The sequence below is a fragment of the Chiloscyllium punctatum genome, chromosome 44 (assembly GCF_047496795.1).
Source record: "Chiloscyllium punctatum isolate Juve2018m chromosome 44, sChiPun1.3, whole genome shotgun sequence".
NCBI classification, from domain to species: Eukaryota; Metazoa; Chordata; class Chondrichthyes; order Orectolobiformes; family Hemiscylliidae; genus Chiloscyllium; species Chiloscyllium punctatum.
Window position 1 is genome coordinate 24189573 of NC_092782.1, and position 13302 is coordinate 24202874.

Genomic DNA, 13302 nt, shown 5'->3' on the forward strand with positions numbered 1-13302 from the left:
CATTTTCATGAAGTCTTGTGTGATAATTGATCATCTTCCAGTTTTACACAATTTCACTGTAAACAATGGCAAGATCACAAAATGTGATCTTATTGATATTCATAGACCACTCAGTTGTGTATACATGGAGTAGAAGGAAGTGAAAACTCAGTAGAATTCATTGCCCAACAAACTTGATTTTCTAACAGTTATCAAAAAATACAGAGGAACCTCGATTATCCAAATATCTGATTATCCAAAGGGGATCTCTAGGTCCTGATAGAAACATTACATCAATGAGCTGTTTCAACCCTGATCGCATCTTTTGTTGACAGGTACAATAATTAAAAACGAACTCAGCTCACTGAAATGCTGCCGAAAACAGTCCTCAGCAGTCCGGGTACCATATCACAATGAATGACCTGTTGCCCCCTCTCTCTGTCTCTCCCCACAGTTTCCCCGGTGTTCTATACAGGCATGAACCCTAAACCTCCCCTTCCCCAGAAAATCTCTCCAACATTGTCCTGTACAGGGCAGAGGCGGAACCTGTTCTGACAAAAGGTTGTGTGTGTGTGTGTGTGTGTGCGCATATGCTATTTGGAGACTTACTCCATAAAGGTAGTGTGCTTTTGCCTACTCTCCTGAACAGGGAGCCGACCTCACAGAAATTTCCGAGCCCCAGAGGAAATCAATTAACAAAATAATCATTTATCTGAACAAAATAGTGTCCGCCCATCTCATTCAGATAATCTAGGTTCCTCTGTGATTGGTGAATCCTGAATCTGAAAATCAGAAACGAAATAATAGATAGGTTTTACTGATCCAATCTACATAATATAAGATGATGGCCTGTATGATTTCTCTTAATATTTATATCGAAAGAGATTCTGTCAGTGCGTTAAAGTCAACAGAGTAACTCGCAAAAGGAGAGGGACCCTTAAAGACCAGCGTGGCCATCTATGTCAGTGGTGGGTAAATTGTTGGATGGGTTTCTGAGAGACAGAATTTACGTGCATTTGGAAAGACAAGGACTGAGGAGAAAGAGTTAACATGGCTTTGTATGTGGAAAATCATGGGTTACTCACTTGACTGAGTTTTTGAAGAGGTGTTAAAGAAGATCGATGAAGGCTGAATGGTACACCCGGGGTGCAGCTACACAGTTCCTTGAAAGTGGAGTTGCAGAGGGGCAGGTTGGTGAAGGAAACGTTTGGTACACTTGCCTTTATCGGTCAGAACATGTTGTCTATATGGACTTCAGCAAAGCATTTGACAAAGCTCCGCATGGTAGACTGGTTAATAAGGTGAGACACATGGGATCTAGGAGGAGTTAGCCAATTGGATACAAAATTGACTTGAAAGTAGGAGACAGAGGATGGTGGAGGGATGCTTTTCAGACTGAAGGTCTGTGACCAGCAGCATGCTGCAAGGATCAAACTGCATTTCATCATTTATATAAATGATTCAGATGTGAATATAGGAGGTATGGTTCGTAAGTTTGCAGATGACACCAAAATGTGCAGTGTAGTGAACAGTAAAGAAGATTATCTCAGAGTACAACTGACCTTGATCAGATTGATGAGCCTAGAGGGTTTGAGCTACAGGGAGACTGAATAGATAGGTAGATACATAGAGATGTACCCTTCGGTCCAAATCATCCATGCTGACAAGATGTCCGAAACAGTTCTTGATTCATTGACCAACCATTGACACATATCCCTCTAAACCCTTCCTAATTATGTACCCACCCAGATGCCTTTATAAATGCTGTAATTGTACCAGCGTCCACCACTTCTTCTGTAAACAATGGCAATTCAGCCAAATGTTTCGCTACATGATTGCTCTGGCACTATTTCCTTTTTCTTATTCAGAGTCCACTCATTTTAAAGATCACAAATTGACTCTCAGTTGTGTATACATGGAGTAGAAGGAAGTGAAAAACTCAGTAGAATTCATTGCCCAACAAACTTGATTTTCTAACAGTTATCAAAAAGTACAGAGGAACCTCGATTGTCCAAATATCTGATTATCCAAAGGGGATCTCAAGGTCCTGATAGAAACATTACATCAAAGAGCTGTTTCAACCCTGATCGAATCTTTCGTTGACAGGTACAATGATTAAAAACGAACTCAGCTCACTGAAATGCTGCCGAGAACAGTCCTCAGCAGTCCGGGTACCATACCTAAATGACTGACCTCTTGCCCCCTCTCTCTGTCTCTCCCCACAGTTTCCCTAGTGTTCGATACAGGCATGTACCCTAAACCTCCCCTTCCCCAGATCTCTCCAACATTGTCCTGGACAGGGCAGAGGTGGAACCTGTTCTGACAAAAAGTTGTGTGTGTGTGTGTGTGTGTATGTGTGTGTGCATGCATATGCTTTTGGAGACTTACTCCATAAAGGTAGCAGCAGACTTACTGTTGGTGTACAATGAGTCGGACGGTGGGTGGAGATGGACGGGGGAGTGGGATTGGGGCTGGGAGCGGATGGGGGGTGGTGGGGTGCAGGGTCTCGTGTGTCGTGTGCTTTTGCCTAGTCTCCTGAACAGGAAGCAGACTTCACAGAAATTTCCGAACCCCAGAGGAAATCAATTAACCAAATAATCATTTATCTGAACAAAATAGTGTCCGCCCATCTCATTCAGATAATCGAGGTTCCTCTGTGATTGGTGAATCCTGAATCTGAAAATCAGAAACTAAATAATAGATAGGTTTTACTGATCCAATCTACATAATATAAGATGATGGCCTGTATGATTTCTCTCAATATTTATATCCAAAGAGATTCTGTCAACTTGCCTTCAAGTCAACAGAGTAACTAGCAAAAGGAGAGGGCCCCTTAAAGGCCAACGTGGCCATCTATGTCAGTGGTGGGTAAGTTGTTGGATGGGTTTCTGAGAGACAGAATTTACGTGCATTTGGAAAGACAAGGACTGATTAGAAATAGTTAACATGTGGAAAATCATGGGTTACTCACTTGATTGAGTTTTTGAAGAGGTGTTAAAGAAGATCGATGAAGGCTGAATGGTACACCCAAGGGGCAGCTACACAGTTCCTTGAAAGTGGAGTTGCAGAGGGGCAGGTTGATGAAGGAAACGTTTGGTACGCTTGCCTTTATTGGTCAGAACATGTTGTCTATATGGACTTCAGCAAAGCATTTGACAAAGCTCCGCATGGTAGACTGGTTAATAAGGTGAGACACATGGGATCTAGGAGGAGTTAGCCAATTGGATACAAAATTGACTTGAAAGTAGGAGACAGAGGATGGTGGAGGGATGCTTTTCAGACTGAAGGCCTGTGACCAGCAGCATGCTGCAAGGATCAAACTGCATTTCATCATTTATATAAATGATTCAGATGTGAATATAGGAGGTATGGTTCGTAAGTTTGCAGATGACACCAAAATATGCGGTGTAGTGAACAGTAAAGAAGATTATCTCAGAGTACAACTGACCTTGATCAGATTGACAAATGGACTGAGGAGTGACAGATGGAGTTTAATTTAGATAAACGTAAGGTGTTGCATGTTGATAAGGCAATTTAGGGCAGGACATACACAGTTAATGATCGAGCCCTGGGGAGGGTTGCCGCACAAAAAGATAGAGGGGTGCAGCTACACAGCTCCTTGAAAGTGGAGTTGCAAGTTGGCATGGCGGTGAAAGAGATGTTTGGTGTGCTTGCCTTTATTCATCCGAACATGTAGTATAGGAGTTGGGATGTCACATTCTGGATATACAGAGCATTGGTTAGGACACTTTTAGAAAATTATGAACAAGTCTTATCACTCTTGTATAGGAAAGATGTCGCTAAACTTGAGAGGGTACAGAAAAGGTTTACAAGGATGTTGATGAGCCTAGAGGGTTTGAGCTACAGGGAGACTGAATAGATAGGTAGATACATAGAGATGTACCCTTCGGTCCAACTCATCCATGCTGACCAGATGGCCGAAACTGTTCTTGATTCATTTGCCAACCATTGACACATATCCCTCTAAACCTTTCCTAATCATGTACCCACCCAGATGCCTTTATAAATGCTGTAATTGTACCAGCCTCCACCACTTCTTCTGGCAGCTCATTCCATACACACATCACCCTCTGTGTGAAAAAGCTGCTCGTTAGGTCCCTTTTATTTCTTACCCCTCTCACCCTAAACCTATGCCCTCTAGTCCTGGACTCCCCCACCCCAGGGAAAAGACCCTGTCTATTTAACATATCCATGCCCCTCATGATTTTATAAACCTCGATAAGGTCATCCCTCAGCTCCAGGGAAAACAGCCCTAGCTTATTCATCCTCTCCTCTCCTTATAGCTTAAATCCTCCAACCCTGGCAACATCCTTGAACCATTTCAAGCTTCACAACATCCTTCCCTCAGTCCATTTGACAATCTGATCAAGGTCAGTTGTCCACTACTGCTGGGACATGGCCTTTCAACTCCTAATAGTTTGGGAATAAGCTGCCAGAGGAAGTGATGGAAGCTGATACAATTTCAACATTTAAAAAGCATCTGGATGGATATGTGAATAGGAAGGGCTTAGAGGGATATGGGCTAAGTGCTGGCAAACGGGACTAGATGAGACTGGGATGTCTGGTTGGCATGGATGAGTTTTTTGAATGGTCGTTTTCCGTGCTGTATGACTATCCTTCTCCGTAGTGGAATATGTGACAAATGAACTTGATATCTAAAGATGTAACAATATAGTATAATAACCCCTTTTTTTTATTGGCTTTGAACAACAGGGATGCACTCAGATCATGAAAGTCAGTTGGAGGATTTTACCTCAGCCAGTGCCAAATTACTAACTTATATCTTAGTTTGCTATGTGCTGTGTTTGGAACACAATTTTATAACAATTGCCCAAAAATCACAATATAGTGAAAAAGTGAGACAAACATTTGCAAATCAAATACGTGGAAAGCTCTTTGTTAGGAAAATGGCAGTATTTTGTCACCAACTCAGCGAAATAATCCATTTGTGGAGACAGATTTGGTGTAATTTATGAAATGACTGTCATTTACCAGGTATGTAGCTGCTGGTAGGTGTAGTTGAGGTGGTTTTCCGGATTTGTGGTGTTGTTTCTATAAGGCAAAAAAAAATTCTACGAGCTATGCTACACACTAAGGCTTGTCTGTACCAGGTTTACCCTTTTGTTGCAGGTAGCCAAGCAGAAAGATTGCAAAAATCTAGACACCTCTGCATCAGTCTACTCAATACATTATTGCATCAGTGAAATAATACAATTGTTTAATGATCTTTACATTCAGCTCTTTGATTCCATAAGCACTAAATTTTTATCTCTGCTGTTGCTTCATGATTAATCCAACATCAGGTTGGTTTACAATGGTAGTATTCCACTACCATTTCAACGATTGGGCAGGTAATTTTCAGCTGTCAGTTATGGCAGGGGTGGAGTAAAGAGGAACCCACTGTCCGGAAGTCAATAAAATCAACTGATAGCAGATGGAGAAATAAAAACTTAGTGCCTGTACAGTCCTCAGAAAAGTGGCAATATCTGGACAGAAATTTGTAGTTTATACTAGAGTGACACAGATTGGCTACATCTCTTTCTCTCATTCCCTGATATTACTTTACTCCCTCAGCGTTGGCATTGAGGGAAAATATGTTGATAATTGACAAATGTATTATTTACAAAGGCTATATGCTGTAATGTTGCCTTCTTCCATGGAAATATACATACCAGCTTCAACAATCCAGAACACAAGGTTGGAAAGATCACATCGGAATTCCTGCTCCTCCGATGCTGCCTGACCTGCTGGGCTTTTCCAGCACCACTCTAATCTAGACTCCGGAAAGATCACAGCCTATTCAAATTGCCCACTAATTGATGCTAAATTCCTGGTATGCTAGCCCTTTCCACTAACTATTAATCTCATGAGTACAATTCTCTAAAAGCTACCCTGAGTTATAACATACCGAACAGTGATACAGACATTTTCAGAGCAATTAGAAAGGAAATGTTGCCTTTACTTACCTACGCTTCAGCGTAAACAAGTTTGAAAACATTGACCTTCAGAAAAAGACTTGGTGCAAGGTATAAAAGGTTTGTCACTTGCCAGGGATGTACTTACTGAAAGGTGTAGTTGTAGTCATTGTGCTTGTTGCTGTTGTTGTTGTTTCTGTAGAGCAGGAAAAACATGTCAATCTGCTGACCTGTACCCTGAGGCTCCTTCATTCTGATTAAAACCTAACAAGATTCTGCTGCATGTTCTAAACATTTGTAAAATTACAACCTATTCTAACTTAATCTAATATATCAGCAGAGAGAGAGAATAAACCAGCGAACTGACCCTTACGTTCAGAAAATCAGTAGGTAAATACAAGCTTGTTTGAAACTGCCGTGTATATCTGATTGCAATGATTTTGGAACTGCAGCCAACATCGGTTTTAATTCGCTTGATATCAGGTTAGATCCATATTAAGTGGAGTTCTCCAGAAAAACACCAAGTCTAAAAATAATTGTACAGCAATCATTTGCAATAAAATTGGTTTCCATTTTCAATGGTGTAAAGACAACATCCCTGCCTCTGGACTAGAAGTCCCCAGTTTAAGTTCCACTGTTCCAGAGGTGAACTGGTTGACTAGAATATTATTGACACCTCACAGTACCCTCCAAATCGGAGTTGATGTCACTATTCAGTGTCATTTAGCAATCACAGGAAGCTGAACCATCACACTGAAACATATGCAATGCTGCTGTTACTGTCCATCATGAATTGTGGTTACAATGCTAACTCTCTCAACCTATGAATTAGTTCTTTTCTTGAGACAGATTATGATGCAGAAGACCCCTAGACTGGGAGAGTTGAAGATGGCATAGCTATTCTTAATTTAATGCATTTTCAGATAGATCAAAGATAATTTATCACATTCTAATTGCATAGTTTCACCACAATGGTGCATAGAATAACAACCCAGCACCGAATTTGACTGTGTGACTGATTTACCTTTTACACGTCATCCTAAAAATCATAGGGGATAATGTTCTATTGCCTTCCAGTGGAGATGACATGGTGAAGGAAAGTTAAAATCTACAAATGAGCCTATACAATTCTCTAGTAGGCATCAAAACAAAAACTGATAAGTTAGAAATTTAATGTAGTTGTAGCACAGGATGAAATAACCTAAGGATACTCTTTGTATAAACGTTAAGAACTGTGCAATCCTTTTTGACTTTTCTGACTCGTGAATATATCAACTGAATATATTTAAACAATTTTTAATAATTTGTAAATACTGAGGATTTCGATCTACACAAGCTGCACATAGTTTGTACAGATTTATAAGTATTGCCCACTATGTGCTTCTTTGTATTAATTTGATATTGCTTTGGTTAAAGTTATAATTTGCAATCAATTTTTAAAAATAAAACAGCAATTGCAAACATAACAGCGACAATAAAACATATCCAGTAGGACACCTCCAAAAAACAAATTAAAAGCAACTGATCAAATCAACAATATACTCAGTAAGATAATTGTCTGACTTGATTAGAAATACAGACTAAATAAGCAAAATCTGAGAGACTGAGCTAATCATGTTTCCTAACCTGGAAGAATGGATATCAGGAGCTGACCATGTATCACCTTGTCAATCCAAATTCAATCATGCACTGCCTGGATCAATCAAAGTGCAGGAATGTCATTGGCGGTGATTTGCAAAGAGTTAAGGCACCTTAAGAAGGCTCACTTTTCAGTACCATACTGTGTTGAGAGACGACCAAAGAAGAATTTCCGTCGAGGCAGCACACCCAGCCAATAGTGAATTGGTATTTCATTGTTAACCTGTTGAGTCCATTGCCTTGTAAAATGTCCTTTCTGCTCTATTGTTTTGATGAGGTAATACATTTGTGAACCTTATCTAAAAACACTCACAGCCAGAGTAGTTTTGTATTTAGTCAGAATCAGTGTCTGACAATTGGTGTTAAAGTGGATTTCAGAATTGCAGAACAATGTATCAGGGTTGAAGACAATGAGGAATAGCTAGGTAGGGTTTAACAGCTGGACCTGCATGTTTGAATGAGACAGACTGCTCACATGACCTTCTCTCCTCCTTTGAGTTCGTCAAACATCCTCAGTGTTGGCAATATGTGTCAATTATTTCTGATAAATAAAAGTATGTTATTTTGTAACAATATTTCTCTATGGTGCCTCATCGATTTAGGGCAAATATGAGGAACATAATGTGACAGTTAAACAGCAACTAATCAATCAATCAACTATCATCAACTTCTGATGCAAATCAAATTCCAATAAAAGATCAATGTCAGGAGCACAACTGCTCTATAATTTTCAGCATAATGGACCATACGGAGGAACTTGTGGAGAGGATTCTAGGGCAGAGCATCAAACCACTGTCACTTACCAGGTATGTATTTGGTGGTTGATGCAGTTGTAGTCTGTATGGGTCGAGTAGTTTCTGTAGAGAATGGGAAAACATTTTAATCAGCTACAATTTACACTGGTGTTGTTAGAGTTAGAATGAAACTTGATCATTAACTTTCATGCAGCAGCATGTAGCTTCACACAGAGGTTGAAATTTAGGCACTTCTGAATCTGCTCAATAAATGTAGTTTAAGAAAAGAGTATGAAGTTTTTAATGGTCCTTATACTTGTAGAAATGATATCCAATATATAGCAGTTGAGGAAACTGTTGTATAGATTTAATCGCATTAATAATGGAGTTCCTGCAAACATTAGGTTTTAATAAACAGTCAAACAAAGAGATAATCCTCCGCATTACCAACGGACAAGAAAATACTAGAGAAGCAATCCTGGCAATTACATAGGCGTCGTGCCTCCTAAATCCATCCAGTGCTGTTTGGGCATTTGCTGGGACCCCTTATCCAGAATAGGGAAGCCTTCAGGCCAGCAAGATGTTCAGTAGACTGGCAAAATTTGGAAGGATAAGTGATGGCAAAACGTTGAGTGAACTAGCCATGAAACTGCATCGATGAACAAAGTTCAGCAGTGGCAATAATAACTCCTGATAGGATTCTACTTTTACTGACATTCATGGACACTTCATGTATTTACATTGTAGTTTGAAAATTTCATATTATATTCGTCATTATGTTTATACGGCTATTTTACAAGTTTGTACATTTATACAACTAGTCCAAAATTGAGATGTGGTAATTACTATCAAAGAAAGATATGTAAAACTATCTAAATAAAACTCTAAATGATCATCGATTGTGCAAAATGCACATAAAGTCATCTTGTAACGGCTGCAGGAAACACAATGGCCCCCATTGTTCGATGACTAATCAATTTTGAAATGCAGATAGGAGTTGATGGGAATTCCCATCGTGCCAAGCTCTGGAGAAATTTCCTGGGAATTTTCAATGCCACCTGAAACCCTACAAAACTATTTGCTTAAATCCAGATGAGAAGACATAAACGAAAAATGGAGTTGTAAGAGATGGACAACTCATCCTCTCGCCTTGCCAGTTTATTTCAACAATTCAGAACACAGGACCAGGGCAAAGAGTAAATTGGCAAATCACACAGAAGGTGGTGCGTGTATGGAACGAGCTGCCAGAAGAAGTGGTGGAGGCTGGTACAATTGCAACATTTAAAAGGCATTTGGATGGGTATATGAATAAGAAGGGTTTGGTGGGTTATGGGCCAGGTGCTGGCACGTGGGACTAGATTGGGTTGGGGTATCTGGTCGGCGTGGACAAATTGGACTGAAAGGTCTGTTTCCGTGCTGTACATCTCTATGACTCCACAACTCAAAGATAGAATGTGCTAATACTGCAGATACAAATCAACAATTAAATAACTGTAGTTTCAAGTTCAGCATCAAATATCAAGGCACCTCTAAAACTTGTAAACCCTGTAACCTTTATTCTATAGTCGATATCAGAAATTCTCCGCTACAGATGTATCACTTGGGTTTGTGCATGTGTTTGATGTCACTAATTCATTATTTCTTTAGCAGAGGTAGTAGGCTCTAAGATTTGATGTTTTTGCAGACAAAACAACGTTGTTATATAGTACCTTCATTTTCCAACAAATTATGTTTTAAATGAAACATGTTTGCTGCATTGTAAAAGAAAATATAATACTTGTTGCAAAATACTGCAAGAAGCTTCAAAAGACAAGAGCTGATTCCCTTCCTCACTTGCTCCTGAAACCCAAAATAGGACCTATGAGTTCTCATTGCTTTTGCAGTGAAAATATTTTTCCCTAGTGCATAACTATCATATTTACCTGGAATGATGGTTGTAGAAGTGGTTTCTGGAAGACTTGTTGTTGTCCATTCTGTTACTGTGTGTGGTTGACAGCAAACTCGAATTTGATAGTCGTAGCAAAATCTTCTTCCTCCCAAACCACTTTCATTGAATGTACAGACAAGTCCTGTGTCTATATCACAGGTCACATTGTCTATTGATTGACTCACTGGCCACTCGGGGAAATTAACAAATTGGCACTGAATTTTATTAATTGTATCAGACAAGGAAGGACACAGTTCATCGCGCATTGAATCCAATAATTCAAAGTCCTCTGGGTTGATCTCAGAAGGTGTGTTGTCATTAATCCAAAGGGACCATTCACCATTACATTCCTCCTCTGCAAAATAAGGAGACTGGACTTACTAAATCTGTTTGTAATCAACTTAGTTCTCAAGAAATCTGAAAAGGGCAAATGACAGTGAAATTTTCCCATGGTTGAACATTAACTAAAAAAAAGCACAATACTTCACTGTCAGACTGATCTAGTGTCGGATTATTTTGTCGTTGTAGGATTCCACTCATAATATCAAACATCAAGGCAGTGATTGTCAACTGCCAAAGGAGTGAACATGGTGAAATAAAAATCTAAGAAGGAATCCAGAGATTGACTTGAATAATTAGTGAGCTCTAGGAGCTCCTCAATGTGTGATAAATATATTTGGTCACTGAAAACATGTTATTTAATGAGAATAGATTTTATAATGCATCCTTTCCTACTGGAGTCAAGTATGCTTAATTCAAATATCAGGGATATGGATGAGGACGTTTTTGTTCATTACAAAGTGATCCATTAATTCACATCTATTTCTAATATATATCTCTCTTCCATAAAATACTGGACAAAGATATACAAAGAAAGACAAAGATACGGGACACCAAATCATGTATTAAAATATATGCTCATCAATTCATCATCGCTGTGTCAAAAACTCTCTGTTACAGCACTGTCTGTACCTACACCACATGAACTGCAGCCGTCCAGGAAGATAGTTCAGCAGCACCTTCCTAAGGGCAGTTTGGGATGGGCAATAAATGCTGGTCTACCCAGTGACACCCACAACCAGTTAATGAGAAACAAAAAGAAATACAATGTCTAAAGCATTCTCCAAATATTCCATCTAAATGAGTGGAAGTGCAAACATGTTTAGCATGAAATGTAAAATATATGCATGTAAAAATAAAATCCATCTCTTATTGTCATCTCAATAACAGATCACAGAGTTGGAAAGTAAAACTCTGATTGAGACAAACATAGTCCTCAGCATAAAATCATTGTCCCTTACCAGGTATGTAGCTGGTGGTAGATGTCGTTGTAGTCGGCTTCTCTGATGGTGTTGTTGTTTCTATGGATCAAAGAAAACATTTCAACTTGTTACACATCACCCTGAGGCTCAACAGAATCAAACCTAAAAACTTTCTTTCCTGTTGCATATAGTCAAGTTAAGCAATTGCAAAATTAAAATTATTCTCTATCTCATTCTGTCAATAAAATTACTTTAGTCAAGAGACACCACACTATTTTTGAACTCATAATTCAGTATAACATTTCTATGATGTAAGAGCTACTGGAAATGCCATGTCGATTTATTGGACTTCCTGTAAATATAAAGTAAAATACTCTGGATGGTGGAAAACCTCAGGCCTGCCAACGTTAGTGGAAAGAAAAACAGAATTTATGTTTCAAGTTTGATGTGAGTGTTGTTCAGATCTGTAGTTGGCAATAGCCTGTGGAACAGTCTCACATGAGGGAGACACAAACTAAAATGATAAAGAAGGGTTCTGAAGGCAGTCAAGCAACAACATCAGCAATTATACAGTGGGAGCACCTGGTGTGTACTCCTGTACAGAACCAGAGATCAAGAGTGAGCTGCAGATCCTCGTGTTCAACATATTCAGATACTTGGCAATGCTGCTGTTCTTGATCATGAGTTAATTAAAGTGATTAGATTACTGGCCATGCCAATATAATCATCAATCATTTTCATGGTATTGGTGGATGGCAGGTCGAGTGTAATGCAGATGTCCTGTGTGTTACTCTGGAATAGGCAGGTCCATAACAGTTCTTCTATAGTTTGACAATTCTATGCAGACTTGAAATTCTTTATCATGCCATTGTTACATCAAGGCAACAGAATGTACAATAATGTGAGTCCAAGAGCAACCTGGTGTTTTTCTCAGTCTCATTCCACTTGTTGGGAGGAATTCAATGTCCTCACCTGTGATGGGTTTGGTGGTGGTGGGAGGCAATGTTTTATGCTGGTCCACAGTGGATGATGTCCCAATGTTTTCTTGCTTCAACACCACTTAAGTGGCAAAGATTCCTGCCCAATTGTCAATTGAGATCCCTCAGGGCAATTAACATTCACCACCCCGTGTCTGCGTGGGTTTCCTCCGGGTGCTCCGGTTTCCTCCCACAGTCCAAAGATGTGCAGGCCAGGTGAATTGGCCATGCTAAATTGCCCATAGTGTTAGGTAAGGGGTAGATGTAGGGGTATGGGTGGGTTACGCTTCGGCGGGGCGGTGTGGACTTGTTGGGCCGAAGGGCCTGTTTCCACACTGTAAGTAATCTAATCTAATCTAATCACCCGGCACTCATGCCCCCATCAGTGGTGGTCTCTCAGTGATGGATGAGGAACTTATCGGGATGAAAACCTGGAAAGGAAACTCTCGGATTGGCCAACAGCTTTTACTACACACCTTGTTCTTCCCAATTCTGGGCAGGGCCTGTTACTGCCCAACTGAGTGCTGTTTTAGCTCTCCATCAGCCAGGCCATTGCTGCAAAGGGGCAACGGGGGGTATCAGGAGGGATCTCCAGCATTACCATGAATTATAGCCAACATTTCAAAGATCAAGGCAGTGGTCTTCAGCTGCCTACATGAGGGGATGGGGGAATTGAGGGAAATTAAATTCCATTGCAACAATGACCGCCAGATAACATTTCCTAGAGATCCATGAAATGAGAAAACCTAACAAGCCTTGTCCCCAGACTCTGATCAGTGAGTATTAGTCCGATACAATGTTCCACTGATGTGTCTGATGGAATGCAATGGTTCAGCTTCATGAACATCT

General features: G+C 40.0%; 1 protein-coding gene across 12 annotated transcripts in view; it reads right to left on the reverse strand.

Annotated features, from left to right (window-relative positions):
- The window catches only part of LOC140466807 (mucin-5AC-like), a 167408-nt gene that overhangs the window by 31418 nt on the left and 122688 nt on the right, over nucleotides 1-13302 (reverse strand). For 11 of the 12 annotated variants that reach the window (XM_072562449.1, XM_072562452.1, XM_072562444.1 and 8 more), the window contains 5 exons: nucleotides 11516-11575; nucleotides 10210-10569; nucleotides 8357-8410; nucleotides 6064-6111; nucleotides 4993-5052 (listed from right to left, as the gene is read on the reverse strand). In XM_072562449.1, coding sequence (XP_072418550.1) covers nucleotides 4993-5052; nucleotides 6064-6111; nucleotides 8357-8410; nucleotides 10210-10569; nucleotides 11516-11575 — 582 coding nt within the window. The remainder of the gene's footprint in view (nucleotides 1-4992; nucleotides 5053-6063; nucleotides 6112-8356; nucleotides 8411-10209; nucleotides 10570-11515; nucleotides 11576-13302) is intronic. The other variant, XM_072562446.1, reaches the window with a different exon arrangement.